At 45.8% G+C, this 23,450-nt stretch overlaps 1 protein-coding gene across 1 annotated transcript; it reads right to left on the bottom strand.

Moving 5' to 3' along the window:
• Nucleotides 1-14,091: 14,091 nt before the first annotated feature.
• LOC311240590 (complement C1q tumor necrosis factor-related protein 5-like) lies at nucleotides 14,092-20,256 on the bottom strand. Its single transcript, XM_084329164.1, has 2 exons — nucleotides 20,006-20,256; nucleotides 14,092-14,768 (listed from the first exon to the last, which is right to left on the bottom strand). The coding sequence occupies exons 1-2, from the start codon at nucleotides 20,250-20,252 to the stop codon at nucleotides 14,245-14,247; spliced, it is 771 nt and encodes a 256-aa protein (XP_084185290.1). The 5' UTR covers nucleotides 20,253-20,256; the 3' UTR covers nucleotides 14,092-14,244.
• Nucleotides 20,257-23,450: the final 3,194 nt, after the last annotated feature.

The raw sequence follows: 23,450 nt of genomic DNA, 5'->3' as shown, positions 1-23,450 counted from the left end.
GCTTAGGTTGCAAACGGGTCAACCGGACAATTAAAGAGCGGAGACAAAGGGGGGGTCGCCTGGCCCCCCGCAGGAAGCATGATTCACACAGAGATACATTCCTGTCGGTCAGAGGTCTCCTCGACCCCCAGAAAAGTAAATCACGTTTGCGCTGTATAAACACGTTGATAAATGAAGAGAGGAAGTCCGACACGGTCCGACTCCACAATAGGGAGGTGTAGTCTGACGTCACTGTAGTTTCCTGTAGGGAGGTGTAGTCTGACGTCACTTTAGTTTCCTATAGGGAGGTGTAGTCTGACGTCACTTTAGTTTCCTATAGGGAGGTGTAGTCTGACGTCACTTTAGTTTCCTATAGGGAGGTGTAGTCTGACGTCACTGTAGTTTCCTATAGGGAGGTGTAGTCTGACGTCACTTTAGTTTCCTATAGGGAGGTGTAGTCTGACGTCACTTTAGTTTCCTATAGGGAGGTGTAGTCTGACGTCACTTTAGTTTCCTATAGGGAGGTGTAGTCTGACGTCACTGTAGTTTCCTATAGGGAGGTGTAGTCTGACGTCACTTTAGTTTCCTCTAGGGAGGTGTAGTCTGACGTCACTTTAGTTTCCTATAGGGAGGTGTAGTCTGACGTCACTTTAGTTTCCTATAGGGAGGTGTAGTCTGACGTCACTTTAGTTTCCTGTAGGGAGGTGTAGTCTGACGTCACTTTAGTTTCCTATAGGGAGGTGTAGTCTGACGTCACTGTAGTTTCCTATAGGGAGGTGTAGTCTGACGTCACTGTAGTTTCCTATAGGGAGGTGTAGTCTGACGTCACTTTAGTTTCCTATAGGGAGGTGTAGTCTGACGTCACTTTAGTTTCCTATAGGGAGGTGTAGTCTGACGTCACTTTAGTTTCCTATAGGGAGGTGTAGTCTGACGTCACTTTAGTTTCCTGTAGGGAGGTGTAGTCTGACGTCACTTTAGTTTCCTATAGGGAGGTGTAGTCTGACGTCACTTTAGTTTCCTATAGGGAGGTGTAGTCTGACGTCACTTTAGTTTCCTATAGGGAGGTGTAGTCTGACGTCACTTTAGTTTCCTGTAGGGAGGTGTAGTCTGACGTCACTTTAGTTTCCTATAGGGAGGTGTAGTCTGACGTCACTTTAGTTTCCTATAGGGAGGTGTAGTCTGACGTCACTGTAGTTTCCTATAGGAGGTGTAGTCTGACGTCACTTTAGTTTCCTGTAGGGAGGTGTAGTCTGATGTCACTTTAGTTTCCTATATGGAGGCGTAGTCTGACGTCACTTTAGTTTCCTATAGGGAGGCGTAGTCTGACGTCACTTTAGTTTCCTATAGGGAGGTGTAGTCTGACGTCACTTTAGTTTCCTATAGGGAGGTGTAGTCTGACGTCACTGTAGTTTCCTATAGGGAGGTGTAGTCTGACGTCACTTTAGTTTCCTATAGGGAGGTGTAGTCTGACGTCACTGTAGTTTCCTATAGGGAGGTGTAGTCTGACGTCACTGTAGTTTCCTATAGGGAGGTGTAGTCTGACGTCACTGTAGTTTCCTATAGGGAGGTGTAGTCTGACGTCACTTTAGTTTCCTATAGGGAGGTGTAGTCTGACGTCACTGTAGTTTCCTATAGGGAGGTGTAGTCTGACGTCACTTTAGTTTCCTATAGGGAGGTGTAGTCTGACGTCACTGTAGTTTCCTATAGGGAGGTGTAGTCTGACGTCACTTTAGTTTCCTATAGGGAGGTGTAGTCTGACGTCACTTTAGTTTCCTGTAGGGAGGTGTAGTCTGAGGTCACTGTAGTTTCCTATAGGGAGGTGTAGTCTGACGTCGCTTTAGTTTCCTATAGGGAGGTGTAGTCTGACGTCGCTTTAGTTTCCTATAGGGAGGTGTAGTCTGACGTCTCTGTAGTTTCCTATAGGGAGGTGTAGTCTGACGTCACTTTAGTTTCCTATAGGGAGGTGTAGTCTGACGTCACTTTAGTTTCCTATAGGGAGGTGTAGTCTGACGTCACTTTAGTTTCCTATAGGGAGGTGTAGTCTGACGTCACTGTAGTTTCCTATAGGGAGGTGTAGTCTGACGTCACTTTAGTTTCCTATAGGGAGGTGTAGTCTGACATCACTTTAGTTTCCTACAGGGAGGTGTAGTCTGACGTCACTTTAGTTTCCTATAGGGAGGTGTAGTCTGACGTCACTTTAGTTTCCTATAGGGAGGTGTAGTCTGACGTCGCTTTAGTTTCCTATAGGGAGGTGTAGTCTGACGTCACTTTAGTTTCCTATAGGGAGGTGTAGTCTGACGTCACTTTAGTTTCCTATAGGGAGGTGTAGTCTGACGTCACTTTAGTTTCCTATAGGGAGGTGTAGTCTGACGTCACTTTAGTTTCCTATAGGGAGGTGTAGTCTGACGTCACTGTAGTTTCCTATAGGGAGGTGTAGTCTGACGTCTCTTTAGTTTCCTATAGGGAGGTGTAGTCTGACGTCACTTTAGTTTCCTATAGGGAGGTGTAGTCTGACGTCACTTTAGTTTCCTATAGGGAGGTGTAGTCTGACGTCACTTTAGTTTCCTATAGGGAGGTGTAGTCTGACGTCACTTTAGTTTCCTATAGGGAGGTGTAGTCTGACGTCACTTTAGTTTCCTATAGGGAGGTGTAGTCTGACGTCACTTTAGTTTCCTATAGGGAGGTGTAGTCTGACGTCACTTTAGTTTCCTATAGGGAGGTGTAGTCTGACGTCACTTTAGTTTCCTATAGGGATGTGTAGTCTGACGTCACTTTAGTTTCCTATAGGGAGGTGTAGTCTGACGTCACTTTAGTTTCCTATAGGGAGGTGTAGTCTGACGTCACTTTAGGACTTGGACTCGGACTCGAACACTGGGGACTGAAGATTTAGTGACTGGACTACGACACGGCCTGGAAGACGGGCGGCCCCGGTCTGTCCTGACAGCCACGGGCAGCATCCTCTCTATTTTAAAAGCAGGAAATGCTAATGTCATGGCGAGTTTCCACACATTCATGAGGAGAGACGACAGCCTGTTCTGCTACATGCAGGGGTGTAAAGTACTGGAGTAATTGTACTTCGTTACAATACTTAAGTACTGTTTTTGGGGATTTGTACTTATTTTTTTTATTATCTTTTTCCCCCTACTTTTTCTCGTTTTTCTCCCCTCCCAATGTTAGTCGTTATGCCAATTCCTACTCCCCTTCCTGGTCGTTGCGCACTCTACTCCCTACCGTCGGTCTGGGAGGGCGGACACTATCACATGCTTCCTCCGACACATGTGTAGCCAGCCCACCGCTTCTTTTCACCTGGCAGCGCGGACTCTCACTGGGGGAGTGTAACGTGTGGAAGGTCACACTACCTCTCTTAGATCCTCCCCTCGCTGTGCAGGCGCCCCGACCGAACTGTAGGAGTCGCTGTTTTACAACGACCAGGACCCACCCTCGCCGGTTTCCCACCCGCTAACACTGCCAATTGTGTCAGTATGGACGCTCGGCCGAGCCGGAGGCACCGCAGCTGGATTCGATCCCACTGGCTCTGTGGTGGTAGACAGACGCTTAGTCTGCTGCGCTACCTGGCCGCACCTGGGGGATTTGTACTTTACTCAAGTATTATTACTAGGTTTGTATACTTGTACTTTTACTCAATTACATTTCAGAGAATTTTTTTATTAAATTTGTTTACGTAAGGACATTTAAAATGCAGACCTACGGGCGGCTGATTGGTGCAGTGGGCAAGGCAATAACGCAGGAGACGCTGGGTTCGAGCCCAGCTCTCGGCGTTGCTACTGGCTGGCCGGTCGTTCATGCTAAAACAATTGGCAAGTGTTAGGGGTGGGAAAGCCGGTGGGTGGGGATTGGACGTTGTGGACAGCGACTCCTACAGGTCGGTTTGGTGACGCCGGTGCGGCGGAAGCAGGAAGTGTCGGGGGCAGCGTGAGCCTCCCACGCGTTACTCCTCGCCACTGAGAGATCGAGCTGCTGCGGTGAAAAGATGCGACAGGCTGCCTCCTCGTGTACTGGATGGGACACGTGATGCAAGGCTTCTGTCCTCACTACAGCCGACCAGTGGGAGGCATAGTCTAGCAACGCTCAAGACAGGGGAGGGAAGAATTGGATAATACGAAATTGGGATGGGAGAAAAATAGAAAATAGAGAGAAAAAGTGGATAAAAAAAAATGCAGACCTACAAAGTACAAAGACAACTAACTAACTACATTGCTCTTGACTTTTTGTTCATAATTTATTTTTCATTATGATTGTTCTGTTTGACAGAGCTTTATATTGTGATTTGTTTGGAGGAATGTGGAGAATACATGTTCAAAAATAAACGTTTTCATTCATTCATTCATTCGTTCAAAGTACAAATCTCGCAGGATCAACCATTTTAATTAGTATAATTGTTTCTCTGGCCGAACTAACGCTAATAACGTTATTAACTTATTAATCCTGCGGCCGCACTTTATTTAAAAACAGCCAATCAAATCCCCATCGATGGAAAATGAACCCGCCCATACCCATGCTGATTGGTCCTTGTGTGAGTGTATGCTTGGTTTCATCCCAGCCTTGTCTAAACACCAGCTGATGATTTCACTAATTGGCTCACCTCTTCAACTAACTCACCTGGTGCAATCAATGGGTATTTAAAATGAAAACTTGGCCCACGATGGAATGAGTTTGAGACCTCTGGTCTATCCCTTGCAATAAAAAAAAAGTTTGTACTTTAACTTTCTAGTACTTAAGTACATTTAAAAGTAGAAACTTTTGAACTTTTTCTCAAGTGTGTTTTTAGCCAGATACTCTGACTTTTACTTGAGTACGATTTCGAGACGGTACCCATACTTTCACTTAAGTATAATTTATGGGTACTTTTTACACCCCTGGGTACACATCTACCCTAGAAAATATATATATTTTCTTTAACCTTTATTTTACCAGGTAGGTAGTCACTTGAGATCAAAGATCTCTTTTTCGAGCAAGACCTGGCCAAAATGGCAGCAAAAATAAAAACAAACATACAAAATACACAAAACACAGACAGAGACATAAAAGGCAAAGTGGGGCAAAGGGATACATCTGAGCTGCAGCAAACTAGATGGGATTGGGGGGGATTGGAGGGTAAAAAGGTAGAAAGAGGATGGAAGGTGAGGCTTTGCAGGAGGTTGCTGGGGAGAGAAGGTCAAGTTAAAAATATAAAATATAACACCACATTATGCAGTGAAGCAGCGACATTCTCCCATCTCATTCTTTAAAATGCCCTTAATTTGAACTTTAAACTTTGAGGGCCTGCAGTTTAAACGTTTTTTGAAGTCCATTCCAGGCAGAGGGAGCAGAGAACATGAAGGCCCTTTTCCCAAACTCTGTGCGGGTTCTGGGTACTGAGGCATACAAATAGGAAGTGCCTCATTTACATATATAAACATATAATTCAGAAAACTTGCAATAGATTTTCTCTTCGTTTTTATGTACATAGCAAACTGGGAAAGTTTCATAGTGATATCTATTCAAATATTTGTTTTGCCTATTAGGGGACACTGTCTCGCCTTAAGTCTATCAACAGATATAAGCGCTCTTATTCCCTTTCATGTGTTCATTCTGGACCGGGCCCGGCTGCACCTGAAGACATGTATAAAGAATAAAGGGGAGACGGAGGCTACGTGGCGCAGTGGGCAAGGCGCTCGCAACGAATGCTGGAGACTGGGCTCGAACAGGATGCCTCCTGTTCGAGCCCCGCTCTCCACATTGCTTTCAGTTTAGCTGGTCGTCCGTACTAATACACATTGGCCGTATTACGGGTGGGGGAAACTGAAGGGTGGGGATCGGGCGTTGTGGACAGCGACTCCTACAGGTCGGTTGGTGCGCCTGCGCAGTAGAATCAAGAAGCGACGGGGGCGGGGCCCCTCCAAAGCCCAGACCCCCGACGCTGAAAGATCGAGCCGCGCAGGTGAAAAGATGCGACGGCTGTTACCTCGAGTATCGGAGGGGACTTGTGCTATGTATGACTTAGTCCACATTGCAGCCGGCTTGTGGGAGGCAAGAAACAGCGTTCAAAGACAGGGGAGGGTTGAATTGGACGATATGAAAATTGGGATGGGAGAAAAATATAGAAAATGGGAGAATAAGTGGATTAAAAAAAAAGAATAAAGGGGAGACGATGATGGAGACACACTCAGCCCCTGTGATGGAGGGTATATATGTATATATGTATGTACTGTGTGTATGTATGTTTGTGTTAACACATATCTTTTGAATGTATTACTGGTATTTTGTTTTATAATATGTATATTTTTGTATGTTTGATTTTACAAAACAGGGGACGTTCTCAATAAGCCTCTAGGCTTCTAAACTTCTCCTACACAATATGGTTATTATGTTTTTTTTTTTTTTTTTTTTTTTTTTTTATACTTTTGTTTAACTATTTGTGTTAATAAATAAATACAAATACAAAAATAAAAATAAAATACAAATACAAACCTAACGAGTTATTATTAATAACCGGCTACTGGAGCAGAACCCAACTAGTTATTAATACCCAGCTACTGATGCTCCAACCAGAAGAGGTAGCTCTGATGCCTAGCAGATGTTGACACAGCTGGTTGTCTGAGAGCCACAAACAGCACTACTGGTGTCTGACACGTGAAGGCACACTCCTATGCAGATGCTCTCTAGTCTTCTAACCGCAGATGTGCAATGCCGCCCTCTAGTGGAGAAAGAGGTCATTAATAGTTGAAGATGACCGAAGCAGATGGCTGGACTGACATAGAAGTGAAGTGATATAATAAATATTAGGTGGTGATGATGATGCAAATCACCGGAACAGAAGATAATTTTTAAAGATGACCTAGAAAAACACCCTTTCCTGCAGAATCACAAGTGCTTATCGTTAAAGCACGGTATTAGTCCATGCTCACATACGTTAATGATTCATCTCTCATTTTAGAGACATCCGCTTGGTGAGTGAATGAATTAATGAACGAATGAATGAATGAATGAATGAATGAATGAATGAATGAATGAATGAATGAATGAACGAACGAATGAACGAACGAATGAATGAATGAATGAATGAATGAATGAATGAATGAATGAATGAATGAATGAATGAATGAATGAATGAATGAATGACAACTTTATTTAACAGATTGCAGAATGGGTACAATACAGTACGGCTCAATACACACAATTGTTAAGGGGATGCAGACCAGAGAAAGACTTTCGTCTTGTTTACATCAGGGTCCCCCATTTTCAATTCATAATGACATTTAACATTCATCAAAACGCATCAATTATGTATCAAGTTGTCAACAACATGAATCACAGACTGTCTGAGCTTGTCCCAGTCTGCCAACCACTGCACATCCACAACACAAGAAACAAGCATCTTATATCTGGCAAGAGGAGAAGGCTAAATTGTGCTAGCCTAAGCATAGCATGCAGGGGTCCACAGATCTGGAACAAGCTTGATGAAAATCTAAAAATGACTAATACCTTTAAAACCTTTAAAAAATCATTGAAAGAGGAACTGCTAAAATCATATCTCTAAATAAAAATTATAACTTAGGAATAAAATTGTCTGTATTATGTATCTCTGTTATATGTCAGTTAGTAGGTAGGTGTGTAAACCTACCCACGTTGTAGTTTTTTGTTTTGTTTTTGTTTGTTTGTTTTGTTTATTTTGTTATTGTTTTGTTTGTTCATATTCTGTTTGTATCTGTGTGCAGGCTCCCTCCAAAAGCTTTAAATAGCTTCTTGGGAGACCTGGCACATGCACACAATTTGCGACATGTTATCACATGAGGATACTCGCATGTAAAATGTATCGTGTGTGTGTGAATAAAAATTCATTCATTCATTCATTCATTCATTCATTTATGTCTGTCCTCCTATCCGCACTTTACAGACAGTTTCGCCGGGATCCCGTTGCTAGGGAACAGCTTGAACTGTTCGTGTTTATTTCCCGTCAGTCAGTTATTGACATCAGCAAACACACAGGAAGTATAAACTCCAATGTTTATATGTTGTCAAATCGAAAAACCGTCCACATCGACTGGACTGTAGCTGTCTGCAGCCGGTGGTGTACATTTATCTTTCCTCTGTGACGTCGGACGCTCTGTGCTCTCCGCCGCTTCCTTCTCTCTCTCTCTCTCTCTCCTTCACCCCAGAGACACCCAGGGATGATGACCTCACCGTCTCCTCCCTGCTTGATTACCTTCTGGCCTCCTGGCAGTGAGGGACCGATGCCATGGACTAATGGAAACGGCTGATTGATGCCAACAGCAGATTGATTAATTCCCTGCACCTCTCATCTTTCCGCCCGGAGAAGAACCTAGAGGTTTATTCTTTTGGAACGTAATTGTGTTTCGGAGGGAATTGGAAAATGAGATTAGACTGAAATGAGATGTGAGGTAGTGTTTGCAGAGCAGAGCGCTGCGCCGGTCTGGGCCTTCGGGCGGGCCTTAGCACCGCTGTTTACCGTGGTGGTACTGACCAGTCACGTCCACAACATACAGTACATGTCACTAATGTCAGTAATGTCACTAATGTCAGCCCATGTTACCCCACTTCTTAGGCTCCCCATCGCCACACGAATCTGCTTCAAGGTCCTCGACCTGGCATATCGTGCAGCGAAGGGAACGGCTCCCGCCTACCTCCGGTCAATGGTCTCTAACTACACACCCTCAAGACCCCTCCGGTCAATGGTCTCTAACTACACACCCTCAAGACCCCTCCGGTCAATGGTCTCTAACTACACACCCTCAAGACCCCTCCGGTCAATGGTCTCTAACTACACACCCTCAAGACCCCTCCGGTCAATGGTCTCTAACTACACACCCTCAAGACCCCTCCGGTCAATGGTCTCTAACTACACACCCTCAAGACCCCTCCGCTCTGCATCTTCTAACTACACACCCTCAAGACCCCTACGCTCTGCATCTTCTAACTACACACCCTCAAGACCCCTACGCCCTGCATCTTCTAACTACACACCCTCAAGACTCCTACGCTCTGCATCTTCTAACTACACACCCTCAAGACCCCTACGCTCTGCATCTTCTAACTACACACCCTCAAGACCCCTACGCTCTGCATCTTCTAACTACACACCCTCAAGACCCCTACGCTCTGCATCTTCTAACTACACACCCTCAAGACCCCTACGCTCTGCATCTTCTAACTACACACCCTCAAGACCCCTACGCTCTGCATCTTCTAACTACACACCCTCAAGACCCCTACGCCCTGCATCTTCTAACTACACACCCTCAAGACCCCTACGCCCTGCATCTTCTAACTACACACCCTCAAGACTCCTACGCTCTGCATCTTCTAACTACACACCCTCAAGACCCCTACGCTCTGCATCTTCTAACTACACACCCTCAAGACCCCTACGCCCTGCATCTTCTAACTACACACCCTCAAGACTCCTACGCTCTGCATCTTCTAACTACACACCCTCAAGACCCCTACGCTCTGCATCTTCTAACTACACACCCTCAAGACCCCTACGCTCTGCATCTTCTAACTACACACCCTCAAGACCCCTACGCTCTGCATCTTCTAACTACACACCCTCAAGACCCCTACGCTCTACATCTTCTAACTACACACCCTCAAGACCCCTACGCTCTGCATCTTCTAACTACACACCCTCAAGACCCCTACGCTCTGCATCTTCTAACTACACACCCTCAAGACCCCTACGCTCTGCATCTTCTAACTACACACCCTCAAGACCCCTACACTCTGCATCTTCTGGCCGCCTCAGACCCACTCCTCCGAGCTCCAGGAGGGACATCAAAGAGAAGACGCCTATTCTCGGTCCTCAGGCCACAATGGTGGAACGAACTTCCCACCAGTCAGGACAGCCGAAACCTGACTAATATTTCGCCGTTGAAACTCACTTCTTCAATTAATATCTGAGATGAAAGAAGAAAGAAAGGCAAAAAAAACGAATAACCTAACCTTCTTACTGTCTTCTCCTATCATGCACTCTTCCACAAATTAATCTTCCTTGTCTATATTACTACCTATCCTACTATGCTAATATGTCCCTACTACTATGCAGCACTCAACACTGCAGCACCCAAGTTTCAATGTTTGATGAACATTGTTACTCAGCTGTAAGAGTTGCACCCTTCCTTCCTTCCTGCTGACTTGTCGTACAGAACCTGTAAGTCGCTTTGGATAAAAGCGTTTCAGCTAAATGACTAGATGTAAAATGTAAATGTAAATGTAATGTCACAACATCAGACGATTGTCAAAAGAGGGAATGAGGGGGGGGGGGGGGAAACAACAGGAAAGTAATTATTTTTAAACGTATTGTTTTTAGTTATTGTAAGAGAAGGCAGGGAGTCGGGGGCGGAGAGTTGAAGTCCAGGCTGCCGTCAGCATTTGGTGAAATCATTATATAAACAGTGATTCCAGTGGAAAACTCTTTTCTTCCCCCATTCCTTTTAGTTTTGGTATGACTTCGGTGGTTGAAATATTATATTTATAACTAGAGCGTCGTCGGCTAATATTACTGAGGGAAGCATGATTAGTCACTTTTCAGATGCGGACGGATGACTGTGAAAGTATAATAACTCTTCAGAATACAACACAAGTATGCACAAATAGTACAAAAAAAGGTGCCGTATTATACAGATCAGCCAGGAGTGAGGTTGAATTGTCCATTGTGGTGTTTTGTGATAATATAAGTTGTTTTAATTTTTAGGTCCTGTGTTTATTATTGTATTATTTCTGTTATTCTGCTGTTTGTCATTGTTATTATCGTTATTGTCTAATGTTGTTCTGTTGTTATTATTATTACTGTATTATGTGTTGTCATGTTTTGTTTTAATATTCTATGTATAAAGAAAATACAAAAATAAAAGACAACATTGGTGAAAACCTGAGGTCATACCATAAGTTAATAGGAGGAGGAGGAACATTAGTACCAAAACGATTACGCTATAATCACGTGTTTTCAGTGAAAACAACAAGGAATGATTTTGGGCAGAGATGAATGTCAAAAAAACTTAGGATATCTTTGATAACCAGGTCATAAATCATAATGTAGGCTGTTGTCGGAACATCTGGTTAAAACAACGGGCAGTTACAGCTGTCAAATATATGACTCCAACCGAAGAAGCAAAGACATGAAATAAACAGCGCTGCTCCATGCACCTGTTCGCCCCCCCCCCCCCCCCCCCCCCCCCCCCGCCCGCCAGCGTGGCATGCAGCCTTCAAGGGACACCGTCTGGTGTGTTTCCCACTTATTACACAAATACAGATGTCAGGGAAACAACCAGAATCACATCTTCGCCTCTTCTGTCTCCGTCCAGCTATAGCGGCGACATCTGCAGTGACATTTCAGATGAAAGCCAAGTGTGGCTTGGATCTACTGCCATGATGCCTCTCTGCACCCTGACTGCACCCTCTCTGCACCCTGACTGCACCCTCTCTGCACCCTGACTGCACCCTGACTGCACCTGACTGCACCCTCTCTGCACCCTGACTGCACCCTGACTGACCCCTGACTGCACCCTGACTGCACCCTCTCTGCACCCTCTCTGCCACCCTGACGCACCCTGACTGCACCCTGACTGCACCCTCTCTGCACCCTCTCTGCACCCTGACTGCACCCTGACTGCACCCTGACTGCACCCTCTCTGCACCCTCTCTGCACCCTGACTGCACCCTGACTGCACCCTCTCTGCACCCTGACTGCACCGTGACTGCACCCTGACTGCACCCTCTCTGCACCCTGACTGCACCCTCTCTGCACCTCTCTGCACCCTGACTGCACCCTGACGGCACCCTCTCTGCACCCTGACTGCACCCTCTCTGCACCCTCTCTGCACCCTGACTGCACCCTGACTGCACCCTGACTGCACCCTCTCTGCACCCTCTCTGCACCCTGACTGCACCCTGACTGCACCCTGACTGCACCCTGACTGCACCCTGACTGCACCCTGACTGCACCCTCTCTGCACCCTGACTGCACCCTGACTGCACCCTGACTGCACCCTGACTGCACCCTGACTGCACCCTGACTGCACCCTGACTGCACCCTGACTGCACCCTGACTGCACCCTGACTGCACCCTCTCTGCACCCTGACTGCACCGTGACTGCACCCTCTCTGCACCCTGACTGCACCCTGACTGCACCCTGACTGCACCCTCTCTGCACCCTGACTGCACCCTCTCTGCACCCTCTCTGCACCCTGACTGCACCCTGACTGCACCCTGACTGCACCCTGACTGCACCGTGACTGCACCCTGACTGCACCCTGACTGCACCCTGACTGCACCGTGACTGCACCCTGACTGCACCGTGACTGCACCCTGACTGCACCCTGACTGCACCGTGACTGCACCCTGACTGCACCCTGACTGCACCCTGACTGCACCGTGGCACTTTATGGCGCCCATCTCGCTTTAATCAGTGAATCATATTATTAGTCTTATTGAATTAAATCAGTTTTTAACTGAATTAAGACTATAGGTTTTTATTGAATGGATTCGTTTTCTCTATTGAATTCGTTGTTTTTATTGAATGATATCGTTTTGACTGGATTTTTATTGAATCATTGTTTGTATGTCTCTGTCGTGAGGATCGGTATTTTATTTTGTATTTATTCTAGTTGATCTAATATTAATTGGCTATAATAACCGAGACCTGCGCGTCTCGTGCTTCCATGTCGATGGAAAAATTACAATAAACATAATAACTTTGACTTTTTAGACTGTTGACTCTGACCGCGGTGTCGGTGAGAGGCCAGATTAGAAGGTGGTTCTCAAACTACGGGTCGCGACCCAAATTGGGGTCACGGGTAAGGTGACAGCGCATTGGAAAGTAAAAAAGTAAAAAAAGAATATATTATTTCTTTTTTAAAGGTGACATGCATTATAAATGTAATTTTTCAGTCTCTAGCATTGTATTATAGTAATAGGAGTTAGTATCAATGTGTTTTAGTGTCTAAATACCATATTGGCGGATTGCTCTGATTCAGCTCAGATCATTTCCTGCTCCAGTAAATTAGGCCATCCTGATTTGAAGGCCTGAGTCACGTCATTCAGGCTCTGGGTAGCAGGCAGTGATGTGATTGGCTCTGTGGTTGTAGCTAATGCCCGCCCACAATCTACCTAGACTGACTACACAGCAATGGAAACCACTTCCTCATACTGCGGCAGAGAAACCCACCTCTGCATGCACTCTGGAGGGAGAGAGAGAGATAGAGAGCATTCGGGAGCACTTGGGGGAAGGGGGGGGGGGGGGACCTGCCGCGCGGCACACGGGAGAGTGAAAGAAAGAAAAAAAGGAAGAGAGAGGGAGGAAGGGAGGGCCCCCCCCCCCACAAGCTGCCGCGCGGCACACCCGAGAGGGAGAGAAAAAAGAAAGGAAGAGAGAGGGAGGGAGAGAGGGGGCCTTATCAATAACGGCCTGTCTTTTTTTCTCTCTCTCTCTCTCTCTCTCTCTCTCTCTCTCTCTCTCTCTCTCTCTCTCTCTCTCTCTAACTCTCTCTCTCTCTCCCACCCCCCCCCTCACTCTCTCTCTCTCTCTCTCTCTCTCTCTATCTCTCTCTGTCTACCAGTCGCAGACTGTGTGGACTGACTGTCACTCAAAGTGCTTATGGGCGGAGCCAGGCCATAACAGCCTGAAATCTTGATGCTGAAAAATTATGGTTTGAGTACTTGATTAGAAATATAAAACAATGAATTTTTTTTGAAAAAACCTTACAGATGTCTTCATAGACTCACAGGAATTGTGTAAAGTTGCCCAAATAGTGCTAGGAATAGCAACACATGTCCCTTTAATATTCTGGCAACATATTTTGGCTAAATATGCCTCGTTTTAATAAATGTGTATTGATAACATAGTGCTGTAATTACATGTTCTAATAAATATGCATGATCAACAAGTTCAACAACGTGTGCTTTTATTTTGATATTCCTTAATAACTCCACATTGAAATGACGCGATACATTAACCCTTTCACTGCCACACGACAGAAGGTTAGCCCTTTACTATCACACAACCGACGGCGATGCTCCATCATTAGCATCATTAGCTCCGCAAAGGCGGAGCTAATGATGCTAATGATGGAGCATCGCCGTCGGTTGTGTGATAGTAAAGGGCCAACCTTCTGTATTGTCACAGTGAAAGGGTTAACCGGCTGTCGTGTGGCAGTGAAAGGGTTAAGTGTGGGGTCCCCGAAAACAATCCTAAATAAAATGAAATATGAAATATGAAACAGTTTGAGAACGCTCCTGGATCGTCATCAGAGGAACACGGGCGAGTGCTTCCAGTCCGAGTACACCAGGAAGCCCGTGAAGGTGCTGTCGGTCTTGGAGCTGGAGTAGAACCCGTTGTACTCGCCCAGCGCCATCTGGACCCACACCTTGTCCCCCGGCACCAGGTGCAGCAGGGTTCCCCCGGACAGCGAGGCGGGCTTGGGCCAGTTCCCGTAGAACTGGAAGTAGGAGGCCGTGGCGAGGCCGTTCTTCATCAGGTCGAACTGGAGGCTGGCGCGGTACACCGTGGCGTGCACGGCGAAGTAGTACGCCCCGGGCACGCGGCAGGTGAACACGCCCGTCTCGGCGCTGTAGTCGCCCTGCTCGTTCAGGACCACCGCGTCGAAGCGCACGGCGTCGCTGCCGGCCACCGGCATGGCGGCGCGCGTCTCCGAGAACTTGGCGCTGAAGGCGGATTTGGGGGCGACGGCGCACTCCCCCGCCTGACCCGTGTCCCCCTTCTGCCCCGGGTCGCCGTGGTCCCCCGTCAGGCCCCGCGAGCCGGCGTCACCTGGGGAGAGAACAGCAGGGGTGTGACTGTCTCCTTCATGATCAAACACACACACATGCATTGTTATGTACCATGAGCTTGATCACTCCTGTGTAGGCTGGTAAAGCTATGCCTCCTAAAATGTGAATCGGAAATACAGAAATACCGGCTACAGGCTTTCCGGTTTCCGGGCACCCCCTGATCTGTTTATAGTCCCCAGCGAAACAAACAACAAGCAGGTCTGTCAGCCTGTCGAGGGAGGCGATAACAAGGTTGTTTCTGGGGGGAATACATTTTCATGAGCACCGTGTCGTGATTTCAGGGGCGGGACTTCCTACCTGATTCCCACTTTCGGCCGTAGTGCTTTACCAGGCTTTATCAATCAATCAATCAATCAATTTCTTTAATGACCACCCAGCCAGGCTGGTGGAATTTGGTTTCAGTGCAGGTTTCATAGCAGTTCCAACATAAAAACATAAAAACATAGAACATATAACATCACTTACAGCGTACATAAAAGAAAACACAATTACATAGATATAGTTCAGAGTTTGTGAGTTTGTCCATGTCCATGTCAGCAGAGGTAAGGGGGGTTGCGGGGGGTACTACAGGGGGGGGGGGGGGGGGTGCTACAGGGAGTTCAGTGTCCGTATGGCAGTGGGGAAGAAGCTGTTTTTGAACCGGGTTGTTTTGGTGGTCAGGGATCTGTAGCGCCTCCCGGAGGGCAGCAGCTGGAAGATGTGGTGTGCTGGGTGAGTGGGGTCGGAGATGATTTTCCTGGCTCTCCTGATTGTGATTTGGCGGTGGAGTGATTCGAGGGAAGGGAGGGGGGTGCAGATTATTTTTGAGGATTTATTGATGATTCTTTGTAGTTTGTTTTTTGAGTGAGTGTCCAGATTGCTGTACCAAACAGTTATGGAGAAGGTGAGGATGCTTTGTATAATGGCCTGGTAGAAACGGAGCAAGAGATGTTTATTGACTCTGTATTTCTTAAGCTGGCGGAGGAAGAAGAGTCTTTGATTTGCTTTTTTGTGTATGTGGTCTGTGTTGGTTTTCCATTTGAGGTTATTGCTTATGTGAGTGCCGAGAAATTTGAAGGAATCTGTGGTGATTATGGGTTTGCCGGAGATGGATATGGGGGTTTTGGGGTTTGGCTGGCGTCTGAAATCTATGATGAGTTCTTGGGTTTTTGATGAGTTGAGAAGGAGGTTATTGTCTGTGCACCAGGTGAGTGTGTGGTTGATTTGTGTACGGTATTCTGTTTCGTTATTGTCTGTGATGAGGCCTATAAGGGTTGTGTCGTCTGCATATTTATATATTTTTACGGAGTTGTGGAGGGATATGAGCAGGTTGGTGTATAGGGAGAAAAGCCAGGGTGAAAGGACGCAGCCTTGGGGGGCTCCTGTGCTGAGATATAAAGGGTGGGATGTGATGTTATTTATTTTGACCTTCTGTTGTCTGTTGGAGAGGAAGCTGTGGATCCAGTGGCAGATGCAGGGGTTGATGTTCATGTCCAGAAGTTTATTGATGAGTTTGGCTGGGATAATTGTGTTGAATGCGGAACTGAAGTCCATAACCAGAATGCGGGCGTATGAGTTGCGGGTTTCCAGGTGTTGCAGCAGGTGGTGAGTGGCTGTGTTGACTGTGTCATCCACAGACCTGTTGGTTCTGTAGGCAAATTGATGTGGGTCCATGAGGGGGGTGGTGCTGGTTTTGAGGTGGGTGAGAATGATGCGTTCAAATGATTTCATTACTACGGATGTGAGGGCAATTGGTCTGTAATCGTTAAGGCAGGAGATATTATTGGATTTTGGGACAGGGATGATGGTGGACTGTTTGAGACATTGGGGGACTGAACAATTACGGAGGGAGGTGTTAAAAATGTTGGTGAAGATGGGGGCCAGTTCTGCAGCACAGTGATATAGGACAGATGAACTGATGTTATCTGGGCCTGCTGCTTTATTTTTCTTTATCCTCTTGAAGGTGGTCCTCACCTCTTCCTCCTGGATGTGGAAGGGGGGAGGTGGCAGGGGGGAGGGGGGCGAGGGGGGTGGGGGGGGTGTCTGTTCAAATCTAGTGTAGAAGATGTTGAGTTTGTCCGGGATAAAGCTGGGAACGAGGTTAACTCCTGTGTCACTGTGCATGCAGGTGAGGGCTGCTAGTGCATTCCCAGAAGGGATTATATGTTTCTACTGTAAAGAGCCTGGTCATATCGTTGCTGGGTGCCCGGTGCTTGAACAGAAAAATGTCAGAACGGTGGCTCTGGTAGAAACCGTATGCAGAACACCTATGCCAACGTTAGAGGGTGATGGGGAAAGTATCAAACGTATGGACAAAGAGCTTGAGGGTTCCTCAAGATTTATGATGGATGGATTTGTTTCCCTGACTGATGCACTAGAGTCCAAACAGGCTATAACAATTTGGAGAGATACCGGAGCTTTTCAGTCCCTCATTCTGGAGGGGATTTTGCCGTTTTCAGAAAAGTCTTCTTTACATTCCGGTGTCGTTGTTCGTGGCTTTGGAGGTGGATTTGTGGATGCACCTTTGCATGAGGTCACACTCAACTCTCCCTTAGTATCAGGCAATGTTGTTGTGGGGGTATGTTCTCACATCCCCATAAAAGGGGTGTCACACTGAGGCCACGAATGAATTGGAGGATGAGTGTGGGAAGGATGCTATGAGAGATGCTGTTGATTCATCTGACACTGTTCTAGTTGAAGAGGCTACAAGGCCTGACTTAGGCTGCCAGCCTTCCCACAGTAGCTCTATTGTCCCTGATGTTTCACTTGTGGGCAGGGATGGTCCCAGTATGTCAGTTGATGATTCTGACATTGATTCACGTGTCCACACTGACTCTCTGCCATGCACTAGGTGTGCTAGTCAACCTAGTTACCTGTGTGAGCAGGAGCCACCTTCGCGACCTGGTCTGATGAGTGGCAACCATTTTGATCAGGACAATGTTATTTTGTGTGACGCCATTTTGGATGGGGTTCCAGACGCTTTTGTGACTGATGTATTGCCATGTTCCAGGGACGGTGGGGCTGTACCTGAGGCGGTGCATCCTACTCTGGATGTTCACGGTTTGCAGTATCCTGAACTGCCAGTGCCAGGTGGGATGGATATGGGCGCTGTGGTGGTATCAGAGATCTATGGTTTTTGTTTTTCTGTGTTCTGTCCTGTTGAGCGCAGTGAGCTTAGCTCTCATATTGATTTTGGTTTGCAGTCTATTTTTTACAGGTCGGTATCGGTGGAGGGGCCTGTTGAAATGGAGCTCATATGTGATAAGGTCTTGGTTTGTCGATGGGGTCCTAAGTCTTACGCCTCAGTGGAGGAGGAGCCTGCCCCACTCCAGCCATATACCGCAGTGGAGGAACCTTTTGTGAGGTCTAGCTTGCCCGAGAGTCGGGACAGGGTTGTTTTTTGTTTTACACAGCATTGGCGAATGTTCCACAGTGGGGAGCATGCGACACGGTTGATGTTCGTGTTCAACAGGGGCCGGCCCGTTATCGCTGTTGTGGTAGTGGCCCTGACAACTAATGGGTCACAATATTTTTTGTTTACGGGTTTGATGTGTAGTGGTTGCCTCTTGGGCAACCATTTTGGTGGGGGAGGTGTTATGTACCATGAGCTTGATCACTCCTGTGTCACTGTGCATACAGGTGAGGGCTGCTAATTAGCTGATTGCTGCTGATTGGATACATGCCTGGCAGCTTAAAGCCAGTCCCTCAGTCACACATGCAGCCTGACTGTGGCTAGAGGAGAGTGTGGAAACAGAGACTTTTTACGTTCCACCATTCTTTGATCTTTAGTTTGTGCTAGTATTCATTGTTAGAGTAGTCTTTTGGTTTAAACACAGGCTTTGGTGTCTGTTTGCACTTATGTTGCGTCCCTTTGAGCCAGGGTCGTAACATGCATATACACATACACACACATATATACACACACATACAAATACATATAAATAATACATATATACATACATACACACATGTACATACACATTCACATACAGACATACATACACATAGACACACACACACATACATACACACATACACTTACACATTAAAATACATACATAAACATTTTATTTTATTTTATTTCAACCTTTATTTCAACTCATAAAACACTGAAGTTACCCTCATTTACAGCAACGACAAGCTTACAAATCAAGTTGACCTGCGATTTCATACATATAGACACAATAAATAACAATAAACAATAGAAAATCAGCTAAGACAGTTACATGTCGACACACGGTGGTCGGAGATCATACTTTTAAAGGCAGCAAGAGAAGGAAGAACCTTCAGCTTCAGAACCCTGAGAACCAACCAGTCATTAGAATGTGTAGAATAGCTTCCAAGATTCCATTCCAACAGTGTTGTGACTTGAGAGGGAGGTTTACCAACGAGGGCTTTAAGAATAATCAAAGACCAATGATAGTTACACCTTTCAACCAGAGAAGGCCATCCAACCTTATCATAAAGGACACACTAATATTTATCATATCTGTCATAAAGTACACAGTGTATCATATCTGTCATAAAGTACACAGTGTATCATATCTGTCATAAAGTACACAGTGTATCATATCTGTCATAAAGGACACAGTGTATCATATCTGTCATAAAGTACACAGTGTATCATATCTGTCATAAAGTACACAGTGTATCATATCTGTCATAAAGGACACAGTGTATCATATCTATCATAAAGGACACAGTGTATCATATCTGTCACCAGTAATAACTCTGAGGGCAGACAGACAGACAGACAGACAGACAGACAGACAGACGGACAGACAGACAGACAGACAGACAGGCAGACAGACAGACAGACAGACAGACAGACAGACAGACAGACAGACAGACAGACAGACAGACAGACAGACAGACAGACAGGCAGACAGACAGACAGACAGACAGACAGGCAGACAGACAGACAGAACAGAGGTTTAAGAGTTGAAGCTGCAGCAGGTCTATAAATCACATCCCAGAGTCCAACATTGATTTACACACATGTACACACATGTACACACACACACACACACGCACACACACACACACACACACACACACACACACACACACACACACACACACACACACACACACACACACACACACACACACACACACACACACACACACACACACACACACACACACACGCACGCACGCACACACACACACACACACACACACACACACACACACACACACACACACACACACACACACACACACACACACACACACCTGGATCTCCACCGGTCCCCTTCTCTCCCTTCTCCCCCGGCGTGGCGTCTCTCCCGTCCCGCCCGTCCCTCCCCGGCTGACCAGGGGTGCCATGTACCCCCGGCTGACCAGGGATGCCAGGGTGTCCGGTGCACAGGCTGGGGGGGATCTGGTTGTCCTCCAGCTGCCTGGAGACGCCGATGATGCAGGAAGCCAGGAGGACGTGGAGGAGGAGGAGGAGAGGCGGCGGCCTGAGGGATGATGTCATCGCAGGGTCTCTGTCGACGGGAGAGAGACAAGTAGAGGTTTGTAAACAGACAGTTACCATATTAAGATTACTTACAAATACTAGGGGCGGCTGAGTGGCGCAGTGTCACTAACGCAGGAGACGCTGGGTTCGAGCCCAGCTCTCGGCGTTGCTACCGGCTTGGCCGGCCGTCATACTAACACAATTGGCAAGTGTTAAGAGAGTGGGAAAGCCGGTGGGTGGGGAATTTGACTTTGTGGACAGCGACTCCTACAGGTCGGTTGGGTGACGCCGGTGTGGCGGAAACAGGAAGTAGCGGGGGCAGCGTGAGCCTCCCACGCATTACTCCTCGCCACTGAGAGTTCGAGCTGCTGCGGTGAAAAGATGCGACAGGCTGCCTCCTGGTGTACCGGATGGGACACGTGATGCAAGGCTTCTGTCCTCACTACAGCCGACCAGTGGGAGGCATGGTCTAGCAACGTTCAAGACAGGGGAGGGAAGAATTGGATACTACGAAATTGGGATGGGAGAAAAATAGAAAATGGGGAGAAAAAGTGGATACAAAAAAAATAATAATTACAAATACTATTAAATGGTCAAATAAATAAAATGGTAAATGGTGCATTTATATAGCAGCTTTTATCCAAAGCACTTTTGCAATTCTGTTCCTCACATTCACTCACACATTCACACACACCGAGGGCGGAGCGGAGGCCATGCAAGCGTTCCGACCGGCTCACCTGGAGCAGAGTTAACTCAAACTAAAACTTAAACTAATAATTAAAACTAGACTTAAAAAAAAGACAAATAAAAAACTGAAACTACTGTATATTGTGTACTTGAAAATGGAAAATGGCTTTAGTTTTAGTCTTCATCAAGTTGGTAAAAATGTTGTCAACACAGGAGGTATTGATTGGTGCATGATGTTGATTGAGACTGACGTCATGACTGAGTCATTACCTTCACAAGGTGCCCCACTGCACTTTTTACAGTCTTATTGTTGTCTCACTGTTCTGTCCTGTTTTGCACTTTACTTATAAGTATTTATTTACTGTTGTATTGTTCTTAATTGTGAAAAAAAGCATGCACTGTAAACGTTAAATCACGTTCCAATATGGTGAATAAAGTCATCTGAATCTGAATCTGAATCTGCTGTGTTACACAATAGACTAGTCTGTGTTGCACTAGTCTGAACATCCTCTAAAACTAAAACGACTTTAAACAAAACAAACTAAACTGAAACTCTGGGAACAAAACTGAATTGAAAGAAAATATTAATAAAAATAAAAGATCATTCATAAAAAGAAAGAATAATAAATACAAAAGAATGGGAAGAAATATACTATAAGTAAGTAATAACTTAGTAAATAAAAATGAGGATGCATGAACGTTATTATGAATGATCCAGAAATTGCTTTTCATTTAATTGCTTGATAATTGTCAGTTTGAATTCATGGTCTATAGATTTTGGAGGCACGGGATTATAAAGAATAAGGTTAAATCCAGATTTAATTATTGAGTTAAAGCAGTCCAATAGGTTATGTTACTGACTGTCACTACAGTATGCTATGTTGTGTTCGGTCACGATCATGTTATTTCATGATGTATATTAAATTATGATTATGGTTTATATTACATTTCTAAGCGAGTAATCCATAACCTGAAAGTAATAGAAAACACCCCCGGGAAACACTATCTGGACAGAACAGCAACAGGGCGTTTTGTAATAGTTTGTTTAAGTAATAGTTTGTTTAAGTAATAGTTTGTTTATGTGAAACACAGATGCACCTTTTCCACCAAGTCCTCGCCTGTGACTCAGCATGTTCAAAGCAGAGGTCAAAGGTCACGTTACTAAGAACTGCATGTGCTATGTCAGGGAAAACATTTGGAAGGGAATTCCCAAATATCCCACAGATACACAGAGGGTATGAGCTTTGCGTACTCGACGGCATGAAGGAAACATGAGCAAACTTTAGTTAAATTATGTTTCAGATTCAGTTTGCGGCACGAAACCTTTGCACCCTTAGTCCCTGCAGCTGTTTCACACAAGATACATTAATGAGATGCTGAAACCAGAAAGAGAAACCAGTTAAACCTCAAATATCATCCCCCCCCCCCCCCCTCTCTCTCTCTCTCTCTCTCTCTCTCCTCTCTCTCTCTCTCTCTCTCTCTCTCTCTCTCTCTCTCTCTCTCTCTCTCCCCCAATCTGAGACAAGATAAGAACCAGCTGTAGCAAAGTTATATGGCTGAGAACCAACATAATGAAATAGAATATACAATTAAATTAAATAATGGAACAGAGCAGAACAGAACAGAACAGAGCAGACAGAAGCAGAACAGCAGAAAAGAGCAGAACAGAACAGAACAGAACAGAACAGAGCAGAACAGAGCAGAACAGAACAGAGCAGAACAGAACAAAACGAACAGAACAGAGACAGAACGACAGAACAGAACAGAACAGACAGAGAACAAGAACAGAACAGAACAGAGCAGAACAGAAGACAGAAGAACAGAACAGAACAGACAGGCAGAAAGACAGAACAGAACAGAACAGAACAGAACAGAACAGAACAGACAGAGCAGAAACAGAGCAGAACAGAACAGAACTGAACAGAACAGAACAGAACAGAACAGTCAATAGAACAGAGCAGAACAGAACAGAACAGAGCAGAACAGAACTGAGCAGAACAGAACAGAACAGAAAGAACAGAACAGAGCAGAACAGAACAGAACAGAACAGAACAGAACAGAACAGAACAGAACAGAACAGAGCAGAACAGAACAGAACAGAACAGAGCAGAACAGAGCAGAACAGAACAGAACAGAGACAGAACGGAGCAGAACAGAACAGAACAGAACAGAACAGAACAGAACAGAGCAGAACAGAACAGAACAGAACAGAACAGAACAGAACAGAGCAGAACAGAACAGAACAGAACAGAGCAGAACAGAACAGAACAGGAACAGAACAGAACAGAGCAGAACAGAACAGAGCAGAACAGAACAGAACAGAGCAGAACAGAACAGAGTCAGACAGAACAGAACAGAGCAGAACAGAACAGAACAGACAGAGCAGAACAGAACAGAACAGAGCAGAACAGAACAGAGCAGAACAGAGCAGAACAGAGCAGAACAGAACAGAACGAACAGAACAGAACAGAACAGAGCAGAACAGAACAGAACAGAACAGAACAGAGCAGAACAGAACAGAACAGAACA

This window comes from Notolepis coatsorum, assembly GCF_963971535.1.
Source record: "Notolepis coatsorum genome assembly, chromosome: 1".
NCBI classification, from domain to species: domain Eukaryota; kingdom Metazoa; phylum Chordata; class Actinopteri; order Aulopiformes; family Paralepididae; genus Notolepis; species Notolepis coatsorum.
Note: the sequence above shows the minus strand (reverse complement) of the source record. Positions and strands in the feature narration are given on the sequence as shown.

Bases quoted from the DNA above. Each gene is read 5' to 3' on its own strand.
- LOC311240590 (XM_084329164.1), bottom strand. From the start codon at position 20,252: ATGACATCATCCCTCAGGCCGCCGCCTCTCCTCCTCCTCCTCCACGTC. The intron at 14,769-20,005 runs GTGTGTGTGTGT...TTCTCTCCCCAG, and splicing joins GGGGACCGGTGGAGATCCAG to GTGACGCCGGCTCGCGGGGC.